Source organism: Opisthocomus hoazin, chromosome 20, assembly GCF_030867145.1.
Source record: "Opisthocomus hoazin isolate bOpiHoa1 chromosome 20, bOpiHoa1.hap1, whole genome shotgun sequence".
Lineage (NCBI taxonomy): Eukaryota > Metazoa > Chordata > Aves > Opisthocomiformes > Opisthocomidae > Opisthocomus > Opisthocomus hoazin.
The window spans coordinates 11,336,412-11,358,325 of NC_134433.1; the positions used below are offsets into that span (position 1 = coordinate 11,336,412).

The 21,914-nt window shown below is 38.7% G+C and overlaps 1 protein-coding gene across 3 annotated transcripts; it reads right to left on the reverse strand.

Annotated features, from left to right (window-relative positions):
• Window positions 1-2,907: 2,907 nt before the first annotated feature.
• On the reverse strand, window positions 2,908-21,777 carry INPP5K (inositol polyphosphate-5-phosphatase K). Of its 3 annotated transcripts, XM_075439988.1 has the most exons (13): window positions 21,602-21,777; window positions 18,220-18,327; window positions 17,416-17,524; window positions 14,386-14,502; window positions 13,881-14,053; window positions 12,268-12,379; window positions 11,586-11,695; window positions 10,985-11,011; window positions 9,090-9,282; window positions 8,717-8,854; window positions 8,101-8,184; window positions 6,767-6,871; window positions 2,908-5,634 (listed from the first exon to the last, which is right to left on the reverse strand). In XM_075439988.1, the coding sequence occupies exons 1-13, from the start codon at window positions 21,637-21,639 to the stop codon at window positions 5,536-5,538; spliced, it is 1,413 nt and encodes a 470-aa protein (XP_075296103.1). In that variant the 5' UTR covers window positions 21,640-21,777; the 3' UTR covers window positions 2,908-5,535. The 3 variants fall into 3 exon arrangements, with proteins under 3 accessions (XP_075296103.1, XP_075296105.1, XP_075296106.1); XM_075439990.1 differs by lacking the exon at window positions 10,985-11,011; XM_075439991.1 differs by lacking the exons at window positions 18,220-18,327; window positions 21,602-21,777 and adding an exon at window positions 16,754-16,875 and having other exon boundaries at window positions 17,416-17,498.
• Window positions 21,778-21,914: the final 137 nt, after the last annotated feature.

The window sequence follows — 21,914 nt, forward strand, 5'->3', positions numbered from 1 at the left end:
AGATTCTTCATCTTTGCCTCCAAGATACTTGGTTTAGAGATAGAGCAACAGAAAAAAATTATTGCTCCCATGGTAACTACAGGAAGTTCTTCAAATTACTGCAGAACTACGTCATTATTAATTGAATCCTTGAGTAGCTAAATAATCACGACAAAGGAAATTAACTTGCATGTTACCGCACAAAAATTCCTACTATGAATATGAGAAAAATAATCTGGTGAACACTGGTTTAAGTGCAATCACAGAGCTTTACTATCTCCATGTCATCCATTAATGCAGTATCTACACCTGTGACCCCCCACCCCCCAACAGATGCAGGTAACCCGCCTGCGACTCGGGGAAAAAATGATCAGTCTAAATATCAGGTATTTCAAGACTTGCTGTTTGGAGACAATTATTTCTATCCTTCTGGAATAGCCAAATTTGAATTTTCAGCTCCACTACAAACCAATTCCAGATGATACCAGTTGTCAAAAAAACTGCTTAGATTTTAAGATTAACAAGTACCTGGCCATTCCGGAGCAGACACAGAGAACACCATTCTGTTCAGTAACTGAAATGGTCTATCACTGTTCTGCATTTCATATCTGGAATTATTCTTATGTTTCCCTTAGCTGTTACATACAAGATTGTTCCAGTCCAACAATTGTTTTCCTGACCACTTACTTCCCAATACAGGATTCTACTGAAAAAGAGATTTTATCACATCTAAAAAAAAACCATCAATGTCACTTCCCCAAACAAAACTGCCCTACTCAGTAATATGGACCAATACCTATTGTATCTTATGTACCCTTCCTATATAGAGAAATTACAAAGATTAGTAGTCTAGAACACGAGGGCTGTTTAACTGGAATGATTTCTGTGATGCAGATACCAGAATTACATGCAAAATACTTCTCCAAATGGGCTACAAGCGAGAACAAGAGGAAGAAAAGAAAAAGATACAGAAAGTAGAAAGAGGCTGAAGCAAAAAAATATATGTAAAACAGAGAACAAAATGGAAGAGGGAAGAGAGGAACACAGCATGGTCTCTGCTGAGACCAAGCACTACACTTTAAAACCACAGTGACAGTAAAGCTCGTATTTGATAAATGATGCTGAAACATTCCTACTAGGGCTGATGTCTGTATTTGGTAACTGTCAGTTTCAAAGTATGGTTAACAAGCTAAAATGTCTTCTATTATATTTTTCTTCCTCTTGTGGTGCTAGTAAATTCTTATTTTCTGATTTTTTCCCACACCTCTGCATTTCCTCTCACCAGTTTGCGTTCCCAGAATTCACACTTCCCCTGACTTCACTGTTTTCCTCCAATGATTCTTCCAGCCTGTGCTTCAAAAGCTCCCACACAAGTCATCTTGCTACTTTCTAGATTGCACATACGAGATGTTCTTACTTTTAATTGCAGAGACCTTGTAAGCAGAAGATGACAGTTCCACTGTCATCTACACAGGGAGGTGCGATGTAAACACACAGATCCACGACCTTTCTTAAGTTGAAGCAATCAAACAGGCAAGTTCAGTACAGCTCCTGAGCAGAGCAGTTGCCAGAGTAACTCCATGCGTGCTGCACAGATTTATCAGGTGGCGAGCGCCGTTGCCTTGGATGACCAAAGCAGCCACACAAAGAATAGCTTACTCTGCACTACTGTATACCACACAACTCTAATGTCTGAACTTGTGCCTGAAGAGAGAGACTTCAAGATAAGAGAAAGCAAGCTGTGCATACAGACAACTGGCCTCAAACACTTCCATCTTTACACAAAACTGTTCTTCTCCATTCTCTTTCAAGATTGATATAAAGAAAAAAACAGGTATAAGGCAACTAGCATATTATCTGCTTAATGCAGTGATGAGTACCAGTAACTTTCCGTGATCTCTGAATCTTGTTATCACAAAAGAAATTGGTTCATTTCCATCACTTTCATATAGCAAATCCCTATATCCAAGGACACATAGGGCCATCGGAAATATTCCTGTTCGTAATGCAGAGTTCTCAAAAAAGGTATTGTTTCCTCTCTCAAGGAAAACCTAATACAAGCTTTGTTCAACTGACCTTTCCACTGCAGTATATTAATTAAGACAAGTTCATCTGAGTGTCACTCAGTGTCCAAGAGCAGAGAAGGAAGTAGTGGTAGTAGAAACAATAGTCTTTATCAGAACGTATTTTTAGGGTCTAACAAACACGCAAGCCATCTTAGAAATATTTCCTGTTTACACAGAGCTGTACTATCTATGTGCAGTGATACACTGCACATCCTGAGGTTAGCTAGGAATCAGAAATATATGGAAGTTAAATAAGGCTACACTGGACAACATTCCTTGGTAGACATATTTCCTATTTTAAAATAAATTCTCTAACAGCAGGGAATTATGAAATGTTACCCTTAAATGGAAATTACTCGATAGCAAACATACTAAAACATACAAAATTTAAAATACGATGTACGATGTAGCAGATCTTTCACAAAGACAAAAAAGACAAAACATACTGTGAAAAAGTGAACTTAGAAGAACTTGTTCTTAAAAACTGAGGAAGCAATTTAAGTGGCTTGAGCATTTTTACAAGGAAAATATAAAAGCCTTCTCAATGGGGTAAGTGGGACAGAAAATCCAAAACAGAAGTCCATTTAATACTGGACTCAAACAGAAAAAAAATTAAAAAATAAAAAAATAAAAAAAGAGATGAATCTGCTTTCTCCAAAAGAAAAATAGTATTTGTCTTTGCCCTTCTTTTGCAGTCCAACGCCCTACCACATGTTATTACTGAAGTGTTTCCACTCTAAAATACTGTTGTATCTGGACCTTAGACATGACCAAAGTTTCTTGGAGAAAGGTTACCGTGCATGAATTAATCCTCCCCACCCGAACCAATGTGTTTGTTCTCAAATTAATAGAGGCCACGTAGAACACTTCACTGCTAGGATTTATTTTAGTGGTACATGAAAAGAAAACACATGAGTATAAAAACATTTCCAGTGATTATAACATCCAATTAAAGGTGTTTTAAGAAAGATAAATTTCATCAGAAATCGCATCATTACAGGTCATGGAATAGTCTGAAAAGCTACCATAGGTAACAGTAGTAAACAAAAGTGCTACTGTGTGCATAATACTTAAGAAAGAAGTATACAGTTCTGTGCAGCATCCTACCAACACACAAGCAGATTCAATCACAGCTGCTGTGGGCATTTTCAGTGAAGTCCTGTGGTTCAAAGGATTAGTTTACAAAAAGCAGCTTCTATGTCCAGTGATTGAGAGGGTTATCAGCTCTCATACAGCATTAAGGATCTTGAGTTTCTTGCCCATGTAAAGCGGCTGTATGGCTCCCCCTCTGAGCTGCTCATGAACAGCAGATGCACCCTGATTAGAAGAAACTGGATCTTGGTCCACAATAAATCATCAGCTGTGGTCTGGAATTCCAAGACCACTGTTCCTTGAGCTCTCCACAGAATCTCCTTGCATGGAGTACAGTAATACAGTAACACAAGTAAAATCAGAAACAGAGTACAACTCAAGAACTGCAAAACTTCTTTGCAATTCAGTAGGGATTTGTCTGATGCCCTAATTGCCATGAAAAGTCACATATCTGAAAAATTTAGTGCAAAACAAATTCCCGTAAGACCAGTGAAAATGTGAAAACCGTTTCTATTATTGTTCTAAAGTGTCATAGGAATGTACAAATGGTGAACCTTAAGGCAGTTTCAATCCCGGAAATGAACACAGTATCCTCTGAACCTGCCCTCACTACTTACAACTGGAAACAGTTCCCAACATCAAGCATTAAGCTGATACAACTAACCAACATTTACAGAGGCTAAGTGTTCTTAAACCCCACACTGCAACTATCTAACCAGTGAACCTATCTTATACTTTCCACAGTATACAAAGACACCCTGAGCCCAGAAGATTTTATACAGTGAATGATAAAAGCAACTAATTGCAAAACAAATGCCATACCAAGGTGTTAACCTTCTATTTCAAAAGAATGCTGAAAAAATTAAGGGTCTGAGAAAAAGAGCAAAAAGGAATGAGTTCAGTTCTGAAGCAATATTCCATCATAAACACACGAACAACTTTTGCTTTGCTCTTCCACTTGAACCTAATTTTCTCTTTTGCATCCATAACTGACATGACAGTGATAAGTAACTAACTTTACTCACCATACACAGCAGGTAGCTCGAAGCTGTGTATCTAGAACACGGGAGACTCACAAGTGCTCTCTTGTCCTGCACTGCAGTCTGAGATTCTGTGGAATGTTGGTGCCTTTTCCAATCCTTTCCAAACATCTCAATTTCCTCATCAAGAAATAAAAACATTTTGGAAGCTAACTACCTTTCTGGTTTTTAAATGTACATGATCTTTCCTATTCTATCTCCACTCTCAAGTGCATAGGATACATTAAGGTCTAAGCACCTCTAGCAAAATAGAAATCTTGCAGACCAATTGCTATAAATCGAAGAGATTTACAATTTTGGTAGCACAGATTACGCCATAAGAAAGAACTTGTTCCACCGAAATTCCCCATCTATAATTCCCATCACCTCTGTAGTAAGTGCAGCAATTATGTGGCACGATGGTATCAGGGAAGTACTTAAATACGGCTTTAGCTTTCTAAAATCAGTATGACAACAGAAAACAATCGCGGTTAGTCCCATGATCGTTAGCTCTTTGCCAACAAATGCTTCATGAACTATGATCTGCATGCCTATGCTAAAGCATTTCTCAACTTTCAGAAATTGTGGGATCCTGGTTAACTCCGAGCCAGGGACTAGTATCAATGTGGTTTTATTTTACCTTTTTAAATGAGAAGGAGAAATGCAATAGGCAAATTGCTCAACTGTTTTATGAAAGAAGAATTAAAAAAAAAAAAAAAAGAGGAAAGTGTGTTTCGATAAATGTATCTCAATGTGGAAAAATTAGAAATGGAAAATCCTACAAACAGTTATCAATAAGGCATGACGGGATCTACTACCAAAGGAGAAATTACACACTCCAAAGATTTTGTTTTCATGTGACTTGTTGCCACATGTGTTTCCCAAAAGGTAATTAGCTTACATTTAAAAGTCACATAAAATTTTAAAACAAGCTAACTAGCTGTATCTAATAAATAATTTTTTAAATAACTTCATTTAAACTCAAAATCTGGAAATCAATTATTAAGTGGTTACAGCACAGTAAATATTGTATTGTAAAGAAAATACCCTCTACAGAAAAGGAGCAAGCCTAAAAATCTATTGCAGATCGCAACTTAGGTTAAATCATTGTATTAGAAGTGTCCATCACCCTAAAACATACAGCATTTATTAGGTGCTATTTTTACAGTTCTCATCCAGTGCAAGAGAGTTACTGTCCCTGTAACAATAAAAATATCTGTTTCCACAATAAATTATCTTCTATGAGCTTACAAAGTTTCTGAATAATCCTACCTGTCTTACTTGCACTGTCTTACTCCATCTTGTAAAAGCTTATAATCACTAAGACATAAAGAATCATCTGACTCCTGAATCAGGACCACTAAATGCCCTTTCTGCCTTCAGAACTCATCATGTGATTCCAGATTGTCAGGTTTCTGCATCCAACTGTTCTCCTCCTGTGTCAGATCCTTTTCTATTGATGTTCTGCTAGGCTGAATCTAGAAGAAAGACAGTAGTTAACAAATTAACACGTTCAGAAACACTGTGCTGCTCTATACTATCAATACACCGTTACATAAAGATGTCTTACATACCTGCTAGAAACTGAGAAAATTAAAAGTGATGCATCTATGCAGCAATTATGAAATTAAAAAAAAACAACAAACAAACTAGCTAAAAAACTCTAAATTGACACAAAAACATTAAGTGTCAGCAAAAAGGCAGGCATACGGTGTGTTGTACCCACATACAACTGACAATCATCCTGCAGAGTTTGTGGTAGATCTTCAGCTCAGAGACAACTAAAATACTGGACTTGGCAATGCTTCTCACCAACATAGAAAGAAAAATATGAACAGTATCACTGAGATAGACCAGCCAGCCCAGAAACTTTCATTACTGTATCCCCTAAGGTAAATGGGTTTGACAGTCTTCTAAAACCCCTTCACCCAACAACAATGCAGAACTTCCATTTTAACCATCCTACAACACATTAGCACAGCCGTGACACCATAGAAAATTATGCACAAACAAAATGACTTTGTCAAAAAATGCTTCCGCAGAAGCAGCAATGTTCAGTTGCTTCATCTAGTCTGTGCAGGTTCAGTCATCCTTTCAGAAATTAAATGAAGAAGCCTGTTAAGCAAATAACTTGAGTTCCAACTGCCCTGTCTTTCCCAAATTCAAGTGACTAAATATACAGGAAGCACTTCTGTGCAAATCTGTCACAGAATGGAACACAAAGAGTTCACTGGCAATCTATGAGAAACTTGGCAGCAGTTATTTATCATTGATTTGAGTCCTCATCTTTACAGAAACTAGGTACCTAACTGACAGAGCCTGAAGTTCCACACATGAAAGCTGCGAGAAAGGAAGCTGTCTTCTTTCATTACAATGATGTGTTGCCATAATAGTTACTCAGAGTCTTTTAGCATATCAGCAAATTCTTTTACAGGTTGTTAGCCAGCCCGTAACCTTTTTGCAATTACTTCTGCTGCCACTGCCTCCAGGATTAACACAGCTCCACACACCTACATTCAGATGCATATGAAAGCAAAATAATAATAAAAAAAAAATTTAAAAAAAAAAAAAAACCACATCAACATTAATCAAAGCTTCCAAATATATTACCTGAAAAGGCTGGCTGATACCAACTATTGACTGCAAATTATTGCTATAAAAACAAAGCAAAAATTCTCCTCCCATATCAGGTATTTCTGCAGCACTCATGTAAACCTGTCAACAAGAATAAAAACAGGCAATGGGCAATTTCCACAGAGAAAGAGACTTTCAAAAACACAGTCTCTGCCATTCAGGACACCATAAAAATCAGTATTTACTATTTATAAGCAAGTTTTAAAATGTAAGCTAAAAAGGATAAGGATGGAAATAACTCAAGAAAACACCTGAAAACTAAGTTAGGGAGGAGAACTGAATATCCTTCACCATGTAAGCAAGCTGATTTGATTCAGTAAGAAGCGAGAAGAAACCCAGAGCTTTTGTAAGGGAAGGGACAAGGCCACAACAGCAGCAAGGAGGGAGATGAGCTGCCTCCTGGTGGCAATAACTGTGACATGAAATAGCAGAGCAAACCCACCACCTTCGTTTTGTACTATCCTAAAGATCCTACAGTTCCTAAACTGCGGCCCATAGTATCCTCACTCATAGACACTCATAGTAACAACACTGATAGAGCTTAGATTTTCCAGCTTACTGATAGGAAAGCATGATATCAGAGAAATGTTGACATTCAGAATATTGACACAACACAATTCGGGCTCTTGTTATAAACTTGATGCTAACTTACAAAATCTCTAACAAGAGATAACCGCTTTCCATTGTTGTCTGGAAAATCTCATCCATCCTTGCACCCACTGTGTCTCCAAAATTAAATTTTAATTTGTTTGTTCAGATAAATACTTCTATGCAATACCTCTATAAAGCTATGCAACAAGACAGCAATTTTTAAAGAGGGACCAAACCACTCAATGTCGCCAAAACGAAGAAAAGTCAAAGAAACCCTAACCTGTAGCTGTATTAGATACCTGGAACTAACTGTTTTAGTAACATTAGGTATTTACAATTGTAACGAAAATGATACAATAAATATTTAGGATACACTGAGCAACTTTGAAAATCAGATGAAAACACGGCCAGTTACTTGAGTGGCAGAAACAGACGAACATATAAAAAGCCAGTAGTTTTAATGCAATGAAAAGTCACTACAGGAATAAATTGCTTTTTCATCAATTCCCTTAAGCAACATGATCACACCTGAGCAGGTATGCTAGACTGCCTGAAAATTAGTAAGAATTACGAAGAGGGATTTTAAACAATAGTATCACTCCCAATTAGCTTCGACTGGGAAAGAAGATAAAGAACCTGCAAGAAGGGGATATGGAACAAACAGATCTTGAATGCTACTCTATGGGAAACTATGTTAGAAATACATACAACTGGCTTACTTGTTTACTGTCTTTGCTAGAAGAAATTTCATCATCTTCTACCCAAGCATAAGTAACATAGTCATTCACATGCCTGAAAGCCACCTGCAAAGAAAGATGCAAACCATCAGCCTTCTGAAGGAAACAAAAAACACACTACACAGAAAACTCTAGGTTGTGAGAGAGATGTTTACTACATCACTGAAGTAATTAAAACACTCCACTTTTAGGATCAAAACATTTTGGGGGCACGCACAAAACTTGTTTCTGAGAGGGTACGAGTGCTCTGTTCTCTCATCCTTCCACTGACTTTCTTTTATTCTTGTCCTTTCTTTGCTATGTAAATCTTTTGAACTGCAAGCATTAGGGGAGGACAATTCATTTTCACAGCTTCTGCACCATTTTAGTTAAATAAATCATCATATTATCTTAGTAGATAATTTAAAGGGTGCAAAACAGCTGGCATGCTATGCAACTAAACTGTCGGCATACAGAAACAGCAATCAAGGATACGTGACTATTTCAGAGAGTTTTGCACTAGCAGGAATCACAACGTCCTATGGCAGAAGACTATCAACTACCTCAGTCATATTCACCATCTTCACCAGAGTGAAGAGCCACGATGTGGTAACATTACCTTGAAGAGTCCAATCCAGTCCCAAGCACTGCTTGGGAATTCAGGCACTGCAGAATAGCTGATGAGAACATCGTGTTCCGCACTCCACTCACCCTCAGGATTCAGCCTGACCAAAGGATCTAATAGCAGAGGCTTCAACTAGACAAAAGAACAGAATTTAGAGTCATTCATGTCTGTCACTCAGTTATTCAAGTTATTCTCTGCCACACCTGCTGTGGGACTCTTAACTGAATGGAAGTAACCTAAAAGCAATTTGCTGCCTTCACTGTAACCAGAATGAAACAGAGATTACGACTTACAAAGTTTAGCACTAGCTTCTGTAAGGCAACACAGAGTAAAACAAACTTTCTTAACAACATAACTGGGACAGCACCTCAAGCCCAAAAGTTGCTGTAACAGGTTTATGATCGCTGATGCCATAGCTCATATGACTGATATAGTTATTCAAAGTAACAGAAATTGTCTGCTCCTCTTCAGAGAATTGGCCTTCTTTTGATGCATGCTGGCAGAGATTTTTCACTCTCCAAAGAATTCTATCAGTCCACGCTGGCTTTCTTTTCTTCTCACTGCAGAAGTGTAAGATAAACGTGAAATGAGAAAAAAAACGGTTCCCAAAATCAAAGAATACTGTGCAAAATCTACTCAAAGTTGAAAGACTGTCAGATACATATTAATAAAAGCAGGCAATCACATCCAAGCTTCATTTTACAGCTCTGTTCAATATGTTTTACAGCCAAAGTTTCCTTAATTTGAACTCAACTCCATTTAACACAGATAAGTTTCATACGTTTCTGAAAGAGGAGTAAAATGAAGGGGAGAAGGGCATTTCAATGGGTTAGTCAGCTTCATACAGGAGATGATACTTTCTCTTAATATAGTCCATAAAAACATGCAAGAAAATTGAGATGATAATGCAACTGCCCCAAGCTTCAAATGTATAGTCATTCTGAGAAAAGGGGCATAAACTTAAGGAAGATATAGGAAGAGTCTGAATGATGTTTGAAATTCTTCAAAACATTTGAGAACAAGTTTCTTTTACCAATAAACACCGGACAAACTTAGGTAGCTTATACTAATCAGAGGTGACACAGCAATGCTTTATTTAAAGCTCCTCTAAACTGTACTAGCCTGCGTTTCAAGTTTGCAAGCTACTGCTGTCTCATAACAACAGGCTTTAAAAATTCCATAATCAAGAAAGTTGTGCCTGAAACCATGCTATACATCAAATCTGTAATCGTAATTCAGAGTTTCCTTTTATACCATATCAACAACAACAGAAGACATGAGCCTTTCGTGGTTCTCTCTGTAGTGGGAAGAAGACTTAACAGCAACTCTCTGTATGGATGTATCACTTCAAATTGAAATGGAGAAAAGATCATACCCTATGAAAGAGGAATTAGAATGGACTGGATTGAATTATAGAAGTTAATGAGCAGGATGTGTAAGGAGAACTGTCAGTTTAGTAACTTTGAATATCAAAATCATCATAAACTGGAAATGCCATTTAGTTCAATATTCAACATACTTTTGTTTTACCCCGTCCCATATGTAAGGCTGACTCACCTTCAGTAAGGTGGAAAGATTTTAAACGACTAAAGGGCCATAATCCCACTTACTCCACTAATTACATAAACCGACAGAAATCTTTATGAGCTGCCATATGTCTGCTCTGCTGTGCAAGAAAATACCAAAAGAACAGCTTAAGTTAATACACTCACTGTTTTACAGAAAAAAGCACATGAGATGGGAAACAAAACCTCAAAATCCACGTTGAAAAAGTATTAAAGATAACCAAATACTGTGTGCTTCATACAAAGCACACTTATCAAGGGTACTTGCCTTGTCTACTGATCACCTCTCATCTGACCAAAATATCTCTGCTAGCTTTAACAGCAGTAGAATGCACACAGTAAGTGTAAGCATACTTTTTGTTCTTTAAATGAGTCAATACAGACTATTAGGCTATGAATAATTCCTAGAATGTTTTTGTTAATTGGATTTACTGCTGGTTCCACTGTATCACTTCACACTCAGTTAGGTGAGCAAAACGTCTTTGGATCCAAATGAACAAACTTCCAATATTACGTGCTACAGCAGAGTAGACAACACTGCAGCTTTCAGACAGGTTCAGAAAAATCCCTGAAGAAAATCAGCTGTTATCTGATTTTCAAATATTTCACAAAAATCAAATCAAAAGCTCAGGAAGGAGCACTGTTTTGATTCTGAAATATTTACAAATCTATGAAATCCAGAAAGTTCTCTTCTTACTTAAACCAAAACAGGGACTTCTGCTCTCTGGAAGTAAAGAAAAAGATCAATACAAAACCTTTGTTTGGACAGGAACTTATCCTTCTGTTGAAACATAAGACTAATACTTAACAACAAAGTATACCATCAGAGAAAAACTTTGGAAACTTAAGCTACTCCATTTTCAACTTCAAATAATTTATAGACACATATACATTTATTTCCAAATACCAGCAGTATCAAATGAAATGCTTAAACAGTGAAGGGAAACAAAAATTGCAGACAATTACTCTCTTCCTTTTGCTGATTTCTGACAACCAATGGGCACTTTTAGTATTAACGAACAAAAAAGAAGTAGCTTAAAAAAGTGCTACTTTATTCTGTTAATGTAGTCTTTCCAAAAAGAAAGCTGGGTTGTTTCACTACTTCCCTCATGCACTCAGCAGACCCAGGCTTCTTCAGCCAGAAATACTCATTTATTCTGATTTGACCACTGAACAAGCTCAATAGCCCCGGTTAACCAGTACATTCAGGAAATTCAGGTTTGCTTACTAAAGTGATATTTAGTCAAGCACCACATTCACTCTACTATTCCATGCTTAAACTCATCTTATGCTTTTACCTTGTATCATATACATCCGAATAAAGGTCAAATTTGTAGGTCGGTTTAAACTGTAGAGGACCCTCTATGAAATCCTGAAGAAATGCTTCCTTCTTTTTTGCCATATTTAACTGCAGAAATAAAAAGTAACTTTTGAAGGTTATATTTAAAAATCAGAGCTTAAAGTGCACTTGGGAAAGGAGATGAGAAAGCATCTTCGAAGAATTCAACATCTCAGTCAGTGCAACATAACTGGAAAAGTAAATTCAGCAGTGCTTCTTTGTTACTACCAGAAATCTTAACACAATCTGCTTAAAAGTTTTGTAGTAGTTCTACTTAAAACAAATTCCAGAATAAGCTTCTCTTAAAAATAGTTCTTGGGAGAAGAATAAAGGAGTAGAAATTAAGGTGAGGAACAATTCACTAGCCACAAAGTTCAAAGAAAGCTTCAGTCGAACATAAGCATTCTAAATGAGTAAGAAACTAAGCAAAAGCAGAAAAAGTTTGCAATTAATTGGGGCTTATGACTGTGAAGTGAGAGAGTGAACAGCTAGATCTGTTCCACCTCATGACTACTCTTAATTTGTGTTCTTTGACAGAAATTACAAACTCAAGAAGTAATGTGAACTACTGTGCTGTGTTTGTATGCGTTAAAAACAGAACAAAACTAAACAAAACCCCCAGACATATTAAGACAACATACCTGGTCCTTTTCCCACAGCAGATTGTAACGCTTGTTATTTATTGATTCTCGAACAAAATGTATGCCGTGATCTGCTATCCGGAAGTTTAGATCTCCAAACCAGAAGAGAATGCTTTAAAAAAAGAAGGAAAAAAAAAAAAAAAGGAAGATTTATAGGAATCCATTAACACGAGGGAAGAATTCAACAGAACATAAGACATTACACTAATTAGGTGCTCTAATCACTTGTATTACTTAATCTAAACAGTTTAAACACAATCATGAAGTAGTTATCTATTAGATAAGCTTACACAGCGATAACCTGCTGCTAAACAAAAAATATAAAGGAATTGAAGTAGTAAATTAAGTCCCTTGCATTCTTGCTGCTTGCTCATTACTGCCTGGGTATTAACTTGTCCTGAGTTCCCTAATGACTTACATTTCTCTTAGAGGCAGATTTAGAATTAAATTTTAACAGTAGGTAAAATAAATCACAAAATTCATGACCTATACACCAGCTGGTTATGTTAATCCACTAACTCAGAGCTCTAGTTTAGTGCCTTGGGAAAGCAGGGATACATATTGTGTGTTCTATAGTTATTAGGAAAGAAAGTTATTATTATAAAGCACTGGAGCGTATTATCAGCAATGTTTTAAACTACAGGAAAGCTATTTTTTCAAGCAAATTAACTTCTCTTTGAAAATCTCTAGGTTCAATGTTTTGTTCAGGGGTGGATACCCCAGACTTGATCTTATGGAAAAAAAACCACCTTTTATCTTAACGTCATTTCTGATTTCTTCTTAAAAGACGACAGCAGCTGATTTGGTACGTACCCATGCATATAATTAAGGAAATTAAACACATTAACTTGAAATATTAAACATTTATACTAAGATATAGAAGGAAATAATTTTGAAACTCACATGTCACACATTTTAATATAATTTTAATGAACTCATTAACATTTAAAGTGATATTACATATCCATTCCAGATTTATCTGTCCTAGCAGTTTTATGGATATATAAGAAAAAAATAATTACCAGACTAAAATGTTTTTCTCAACCCTGTGTTACATAGTTCTGTTACCACCTTTAGATTCCAGCACAAGAAAACAACGGAACATACAAATAATCCCTGCAGAATTAAGGAACAATGACTCAATTAGTGGCCCAAATCAGGTTTAGTTTTGGTTTTTGTTTTATTTTTTTATGTGAGACTTCTGAGGGAAGAGTGCTGAGAAGCCCTCAGCCAGACACTAAAATTTCAACAGGAATAAAAACGGCCCAAAACATAACACATATCTCCTCGAAAAAATGGAGGAAGATACACATTTAATAGTCATCTAAAGGATTTTTGGCACAAACGGGCTTTAGCTTCCAAAGCTCTCCAGCACATGACATGTGCAGTACATACGCTAACAAATTTAATATAATTCAAGACTGGAAGAGAACAGTCTTGCAAAATGGACCTTCATCTTCCAGGTTATCTTTTCCTCCCAGGATTCAGCGTCAAGGCTGAAAAGACATTTAAAAAATGATGGATGAAAACTCCAAAATTAAAACTTTTCAGTGCATGAGTTTACCACTTAACAGACAAAAACAGTAAGACAGAATAGGGTCTGAGCAACTCACTCATGATCCAAGCTACTCGGAATGTTCTCTCCTTCAAACTGCATTTCCAGAATTTTCTCAAAGTCATCCAATCGCTGCTCTGTATTCTCCATGTGAGCTGGCAAGTGGCAGTTCATGAAACAAACTGTATGACCATAGAGGGACATGCGAATGGTGACTCCTCCTTTGTTTCCCTGGTATGGAAGATGAATAATGTTCTCTGAAACCATAGTCAACACCTGCAAACGTAACTATTAACACCACCTATAAATTTTTAAATCTTTCTGTTTGGATTTAAATGAATACAATTTCTTCCTACACAAGTTGTTGTGCATCAGCTAATAGACTGGTAAAATTATGGTTCGTGCTGCACACTTGCATACAAGGTGCAAGTAAGTCAGTCTTGCTGCTTGTCAGTTTATTCATTTTTAAGTAAACCATATACCCTCTCTCCCACCATGAAATCATTTAGAGGCACACACCACCAGAAGTAACCAAGGCAACCAAGTCTCAGACACTTTCTTACCCAGTAGCCATACAGGCCTGTGCGTGTGTAGTGGGTGTGAATGTCCCGTATGAAGGGAAGGTGGACATGCTTCACAAAGATCAGAAGTAGTAATCCCTGCATGCGGACGGAGGAGAGCTAGAAGAGATACAAAAAAAGGAATGGTCATTTCCAGGGAGGTATCTAGAATTCTTTGGGTCTACTTCACATGAGCTTTTAGGTGAAGAATGCCATAGCAGACGCCATGCAATTCCCTCGCCAAGCCTGGCTTCAATACTGTGACACAGTAAATGCAGATGCATGTCAGTACTGTAAAGAACACATTCTTACGGTAGACTTGCTTCTAAAAAATTGAATCTCTCAACTAATTAACATTAGTTGTAACATCATATTACAAATCTGAAGTTGACCTCAAAACGTGTATTTGCCCAAACATCTTTTAGTACCTTTCTTCTGCCTCACCAGCCTCTTGTTTCTACCTTTAAGCATCCTGTTCATGAAGAAACAAATCCTTGATTTTTTGTCTATAATCTTAATAATGCACACCTACAAGTCCTCCAACAGGAGCAAGATTTTCAAACTGAAACATCCTTCAGCAGATAACTAATCATTCTAAATGCCATTAAAATGCCTAAAAAGCACAGCAATTAATTCTAGGCATTTGCAAAAATAATGAGCTGCAAATAGCAGTAACTCTTGCCTCCAATGCCTGTAAAAACTGATTTACCAAACACCTCCAAAGCAAAGATGCTTAGGGAGCACATAATACACTATTTAAGTTTTAAGATACTGGGTTTTTTTTGTGGTCTGAGGTTTTTTTTGTGGGTGTGGAAACAGTCTAACAAAGATGTTCTTCATTGAAAATATATGAACTTCACAATGTTCCTGACATGAGACACAAAACTCATTTTAAGTGTTTGTTTTAATGATAATGATTCAATTTAAAATACAGACATTGAAATATATCAATTGTAGTTCAATTTTACGCTCGATGAACTTGGAGCAAGACTACATTAGAATAAAAACTGATAACACTGACTACACAACTGCTGGAGAAGTACACAAACTCAGTCCAAACTTTAAAACAGAATTCCTCCCTTCTTTGCCTCCACATGTACACAATTAAGTGATTTCAGAACATATGTTAATGTTTTCATTCTCTTTGAACACAATAAAATACTAAACAGTATATTGAAATGATGGATAGCAATTACTAGATAACACATAAATATTTGTATCTGATCAAACATTTGGAGTAACCAGTATTCTCCTTTCCATAACTACATTCATGAGATACCAAGATCTTTCAGTCTCTTTACTATTTGCTACACTTCATTGTGCTGTGGGCCAGTACCAGACATTTTTCAAGATCTGTATGAAATTTCTTCTCTCTGTAGGTCTTGAACATCAAAACACAATGGATCCCTCCTCTGCTGGAACTAGCATTAGTCCCACCAACACGTACTGCCAAATCCAGCAAAGACCTTTCATAGAGGGGATGCAATTCTGCTTCTGGTGAAAGAACTGACTGACCCCAACCAATCTAACAGTCTGAAAATGTTACTGAAGGGACAGAAGGCCCTAGGTATGACAACTGCCCCTGTACAGCCAACTTTGCCATAGGTCAGCAAAGAAGGGGCAACTTTCCTCTCCTCCTCAGCTTCCCAGGTAAGTCCTAGCACAAGCTCTCCTCAGTGCCTATTTTGGTTTTGACCTGACCTGACAGTCCCCTCCTATTATCAGAGCTAACAAAGTCCTGCTGAAAACCATCAGGTAGCAGCATCCATTCATTACTGTGTCCAAAGTGGCACATTTATAAATGAGAATCCAAAATAAACCATGCATACCACTAAGAATTCTTTCTAACTGTCTATACACCGGGCCTGAATGTCAGCCCACAGCCAGATTTTAAAGGTTTATCAGCAATTACTTTCACTAGAATGAACAATGGTGGGTTTTTTTCCTTTTTATAATTCCCAATGGGTCCTTTGTTCTGTTTAATTAGTTAAAAGAATGGCACAACTACTGAGTCTGATTAGCATGCAGATAATACAATCCTCTCAGCAAAATCACCCTGAAATAATGCTTGATTTAGAAAAGCAATGCAGCATTCAAAACGCTTCTAATATCTCTTTATCAGAGAAATTCAGGATATCCTATGTTTATTGTTTGCATCATTAAAATAGCTAGTACTTTAGCTGATCTTATGCCCCAAATACTACCAAAAATCTTGTCATTTAAACTACCATACAATGCTCTAGGTCTTCAATTAAAAATAAAGTCCTCAGAAAAATATATATACCCACTAAAATCCTGTTTTACATATATGCAATTTATTTTCACCTGCAAACAAGTTGTTAAAAAAAAAAAAAAGAAAAAGAAACCTTACCAATCTTAACGAAAATCACTGCCATTGCTTGGGATATTTATAGTGAAAGCAGGTACTTAAGCAGACTACATTAGAAGCATCACAATACATTTCCCCAATATTGCCCAGAGCAAAACCATTTTCTACAAACAAGAGAGAGATAGAGATATTGTGGCCACAAGAAATATGCTGTTGAGTAGAAGTTCACATCACATTTCATTTTAAATAACCTTCATTATTCTGTTCCTTGCAAACGTATTCTTATTACAACAGGAGTATTTTTCTATTCATCACATGGCTCTGCAGCACTTCCACAGGCCAACGCCAGCACATCTGAACAACTTCTTGCTGTTTGTCATCTGAGTTGCAAAACCATCAAAACTGCCCCATTATTCCACATGAGAAATGGAAAACCACATGTCCAATTTTTATTGCTAAAATTAAGGACATTATTATTAATAGAGAAAAATTAAAATTGTCTTTATCAACAAACCAGGGAAACACAAGTGTGATGAAGAATCACTTGTAACATACGTGTACCTATGGAAGCGACAGACACCTGCAAAAAAACCCCCCCTGACTTCTCTTTTATGGAGAGTTCGCGGGGGAAAAAAAAATCTAAATGGAGCTGGGAAAGACATTTTCCTTCACTGCTGTGATACTTACGAGATGTAAACAATTACCTTGATATATCCCAGTGGAGACAATACAGTCATGAAGAAAATGCTCCATGGATCATCAAATGCCATGTCAGACAGAAAATTCGTGATTCTTGAGTTCACCTCCTGTAAGCTGAATACATCAAGATTATTCACAGTGTATCACTTGGTTCTGACAGAATTCATACAACCTTTTCAGAACACAGACCACAACATCCTAACAGACCTCTCAGTGTAAGTCTGAAAATTCTCACTGTTCAGTTTCTCATTTACAAGCAGTTTAACCAGTCCACTGGTCTAACACATCTAACACGGAGAAAAGCAAAATCGAAGGAGCTGACATAGACCTGAAGACAGAGCTTAAGAGATGATGTTAGACCCAAGATATGTTATGACAAATAACCTGACTGTCAGGTCTTTAAGATTTCAAGAAAGTCTGGAAAACATGATGGCAGATTGTGCCTAATAAGCTTACACTAATTTCTTTAAAACATGATGAATTTTTGATAACTTTCACATCAGAATGAATATGCTTCTACTTCTACGTGTCAACAAAGAAAACAGCAGCCAGAAAGTTTTTATGTGTTTAGAAAAAAGATATTCTCTATTTTGTCACAAAACAACAGCAGAAAGGAGAGAAGATTCTCCTTCTATAAATCATCTCTGTTCCAAGTCACTAACTCTAATCTTCATCTTCTGTTAGCAATAATGTTAAACCATCTCCTAGGCAGTGAGCATTGCACAGTCCTCCCAAAATAAACAGTAAGCTGTTGAGACTCCACAGTTGTTCAACGAACTCACAAAGCAAGTTGTTTAATAGATACTTACCCTATAACATACATATCCATAGTTGGGCCCAGTGAATCGAGCTGCAGTAAACTAGTGACATCAGGAGGTGGAGAAGCTGTGCCCACATTCCAGGTAACTAAGTGTAGTCTACAAACAAAAAAAAATCACACAAAACCAATGCTAAAATTGAAACATGAACAAGTAACCAACCTTAAGAGCATCTAATTTCCCCTCAGAATTTCTGTCTACAGAAAACAAACATTTTCTGTCACTTTTCATCAATCAGAAATCTATTTATTAGCTAGCATTAGAAAAAACAACAACACAAAACCAATCAACCAGAGGGAACAAAACCTGAATTCTTGCCACTTATCCTTCAGCTTTTTCCCCCAGATAAGGAAAGCTTCATCTAGAGTGCGAGACACTTCTTCATGAATTTCATCATCCGAGCTGATGTCCTCTACACAAGCCATGAGCTGGGCTACTCGCTGACGGAGCTGCAAACGGCCACTGGACCCTGTGCTGCTGAAACTTGCAGAACGGCTGCGGAAGTTGTGCAGGCTTTCTAAATCGTTTAGGGAGACGGCTGCTGAATCTTGAAATGCATCTTCATTACCAAAGGATGCCATTTTCTCATAAGAAAAGAATAACTACGCTCTGAAGGACAAGACCATTGATGTCCTAAGTACAAAAGAAACAGATGGCTAAGGGTCTTCCAGATCAAGTCTTCACTCGCGTGAAACTCAGCATTGCTTCTAATGCTAAAGCACAAACGTAGATGCAGCAACGCTGAAAGAAACTGTAGCATTACCACCACACTCAATGGATTGTTACAAAAGCTGCAATCACATCCTACCTCACACAGTGAACTGTTTCTTCATAACGGGTTTAATGTGGCTAATTCTATAAGCTCAAGATTCAAAAGAATTTATTGTTGATTTGAATCAATCATGTGCCTCCATCCGCAGGCTAGCAGAAATATAATCTCCAGCTCCCAAACATACAAACACACAGTTCTGACCAAAACCAAGAAGACCTACTGCTCCTCTCGAGCACTGTCAGAAACGCTCGCGTGCCATAGGACTAGTCTATTGTTGCATTATAAGATGGTAATTTCAGTATCAGAGCTTCTAAAAAGGGATTCAGTTTACTGTCAGTCTTGTTACAATGTCAGACAGACTTAAAAAATAATAAGCTGTTAATGTTCCATCCATCTGAGTTTCCCATAAGGACTGTATATAAACACTGACAGTTCAACAGTGAATCCCACCAACACACTCATTATTAGGGCTGTATTTTTATCCCCCAATCAACTGCCTGCTCAAGGTGACACACAATGTATGTGGAAGAGCTGGAAAGTGACCTTGGATACCAGACTAAAATGATCCATAATTTCTCTCACCAATAGCTTCTCTTTGTAATGCTACACTGAAGTCAGCCAAAAGCTATTCTAAAACAAATTTCGGGGTGAGGAAGTATGTATGCTGCAGATCTAATTCTGCCATCAGAGTTGTATCGCTTGGAAACACTCCTCAGTTACTAATTTTGTAAGACAATTATCTGACTAAACAAAACTGAAATTATACTGGAAGTTATCAGTCATTTCTGACAGAAACTAAATTCCTCAAAGTGTCCAGTATCCACACAACTGATAAGAACACAGGGAAGACTGCAGTGCTCCAATTTACACCAAAAGAAAAAATACTTGTAAAAAATTCAAAACATCCTCAATAATTCACTTTCACTGTAGGTTACGACTATGCCTGCAGACAAAATTTAATAGTGAGGAATGGACATGCATCTGCAAAGCAAACCTACAGCATTGTGCAGTTCCAAAGGTCTACTGATGCTCCCGACTGCTTCATGAGGCCATACAAGCACTGCTCACAGTAAGGAGGGGAGATGAGAGGGATACCGATTTTCACCTGATGCCACAACGACAGCCTTCACCAAAAGGAGGAGGATACTGCTCAAACTATCCTGGAAGCTTTCAGCACCACCAGAGTACAGTCTCAGGCACACTTTCTGCAAACACACTCGCATCCCTGAGGAGAAGGACTTGGGGGTACTGGTGGATGAGAAGCTCAACATGAGCCAGCAATGTGCGCTTGCAGCCCAGAAAGCCAACCGTATCCTGGGCTGCATCAAGAGAAGCGTGGCCAGCAGGTCGAGGGAGGGGATTCTGCCCCTTTACTCCGCTCTCGTGAGACCCCACCTGGAGTACTGCATCCAGCTCTGGAGCCCCCAACATAAGAAGGACATGGATGTGTTGGAGCAGGTCCAGAGGAGGGACACGAAGATGATCAGAGGGCTGGAGTATCTCTCCTATGAGGACAGGCTGAGGGAGTTGGGGCTGTTCAGTCTGGAGAAGAGAAGGCTCTGGGGTGACCTTAGAGCAGCTGCCAGTGCCTGAAGGGGCTACAGGAAGGATGGAGAGGGGCTTTTCACAAGGGTGTGTAGTGATAGGACAAGGGGGAATGGCACTAAACTAAAAGAGGGCAGATTTAGATTAGATATTAGGAAGAAATTCTTCACCATGAGGGTGGTGAGGCCCTGGCCCAGGCTGCCCAGAGAAGCTGTGGATGTCCCCTCCCCACCAGTATCCAAGGCCAGGTTGGACGGAGCTCTGAGCAACCTGGGCTGGTGGGAGACGTCCCTGCTCATGGCAGGGGGGTTGGAATCAGACAATCTTTAAGGTCCCTTCCAACCCTTACCACTCTCTAATTCCATGAAACACAAGCAAACTACTGAAGACATCACTGATTCCTGAAACGGTTCAATAGCAGAGAATTTTTAGGGTCATAGTGTTTCCAACACCGCGTTAAGATGACTTTTAAGATCTTTGAACAAATGTTAGTGTTTATCGGTTTTTTTTAACTTTTCCTGTTATAGACCGCTACTCAGCTGCCCTTCAGGCAGATTTCTCCAGTGAATCGAGCCCACAGCGTCAGACACCCCAACTATCACCACAGAAGATGCAACATTTAGACACAGTGTAAAAGCACCAGAAAAATCAAAAGCCAAAGCATAAAAGCAGAAGCCAAAGATTTATTCAAGCTCCTTCCTCCTCACGAAAAGCGACAAATTTGAGACACTGGATACATTAACAGCAAGCGCAGCAGATCTCGCCCTCCTTACCCGTAAGTAGGTCTCTGGAAAGCCCTACGGACCCAAACAATACTCCATAAGCCTCTCTGAAACGACTCCCGTGCCGACGCTTTCTCATCAGAAAATAGGCTTTTCTTCTCTATTTCATACCACTAGGTAACACCGCCAATTACCACAACTCCTCGCTAATAAGCAGAAACACAAGTTTCGCTAATTCCCAGCTAACTGCGTAACGACTCGGCTACTTTCCTCCCGCGCTCGCCAAAGCCGCGCTCAGCCCGCGCCTCACGCCGCGCCGCCCCCGACCGCTCACCTCAGCTCCCTCGCGGCGCCGCGGTCCGCAGGCTCCATCTTCCCCACCCCGCCCGGGTTCCAGTAGGGGAAACGCTGCCGAGGGGGCAGCGGAGGCCCCGGCCTCCTCCGGTGGCCCGGCCCGGCCCGCAACCTCCCCGCTCCCCTCAGCGCCGACGCGCCTGGCGGCGGCAGCGCTGCGCGTGACGGGGGCGGGGCTGCGGCAGGACGGCGGCGCGCGGGGACGCCCCCAGGCGGGCGGGAGGACACGGGCGGCGCGTGCAGCCCTGAGGCAGACTGGGGGCACGCGAAAAAAAGGAGGCGGAGGCGCGGAG

Bases quoted from the DNA above. Each gene is read 5' to 3' on its own strand.
- INPP5K (XM_075439988.1), bottom strand. From the start codon at position 21,639: ATGGAGCCTGCGGACCGCGGCGCCGCGAGGGAGCTGAG. The intron at 18,328-21,601 runs GTGAGCGGTCGG...TTTTGTTTGTAG, and splicing joins GGCGCCGCGAGGGAGCTGAG to ACTACACTTAGTTACCTGGA. The intron at 8,185-8,716 runs GTAATGTTACCA...CTTTCTTTGCAG, and splicing joins ACTGGATTGGACTCTTCAAG to GTGGCTTTCAGGCATGTGAA.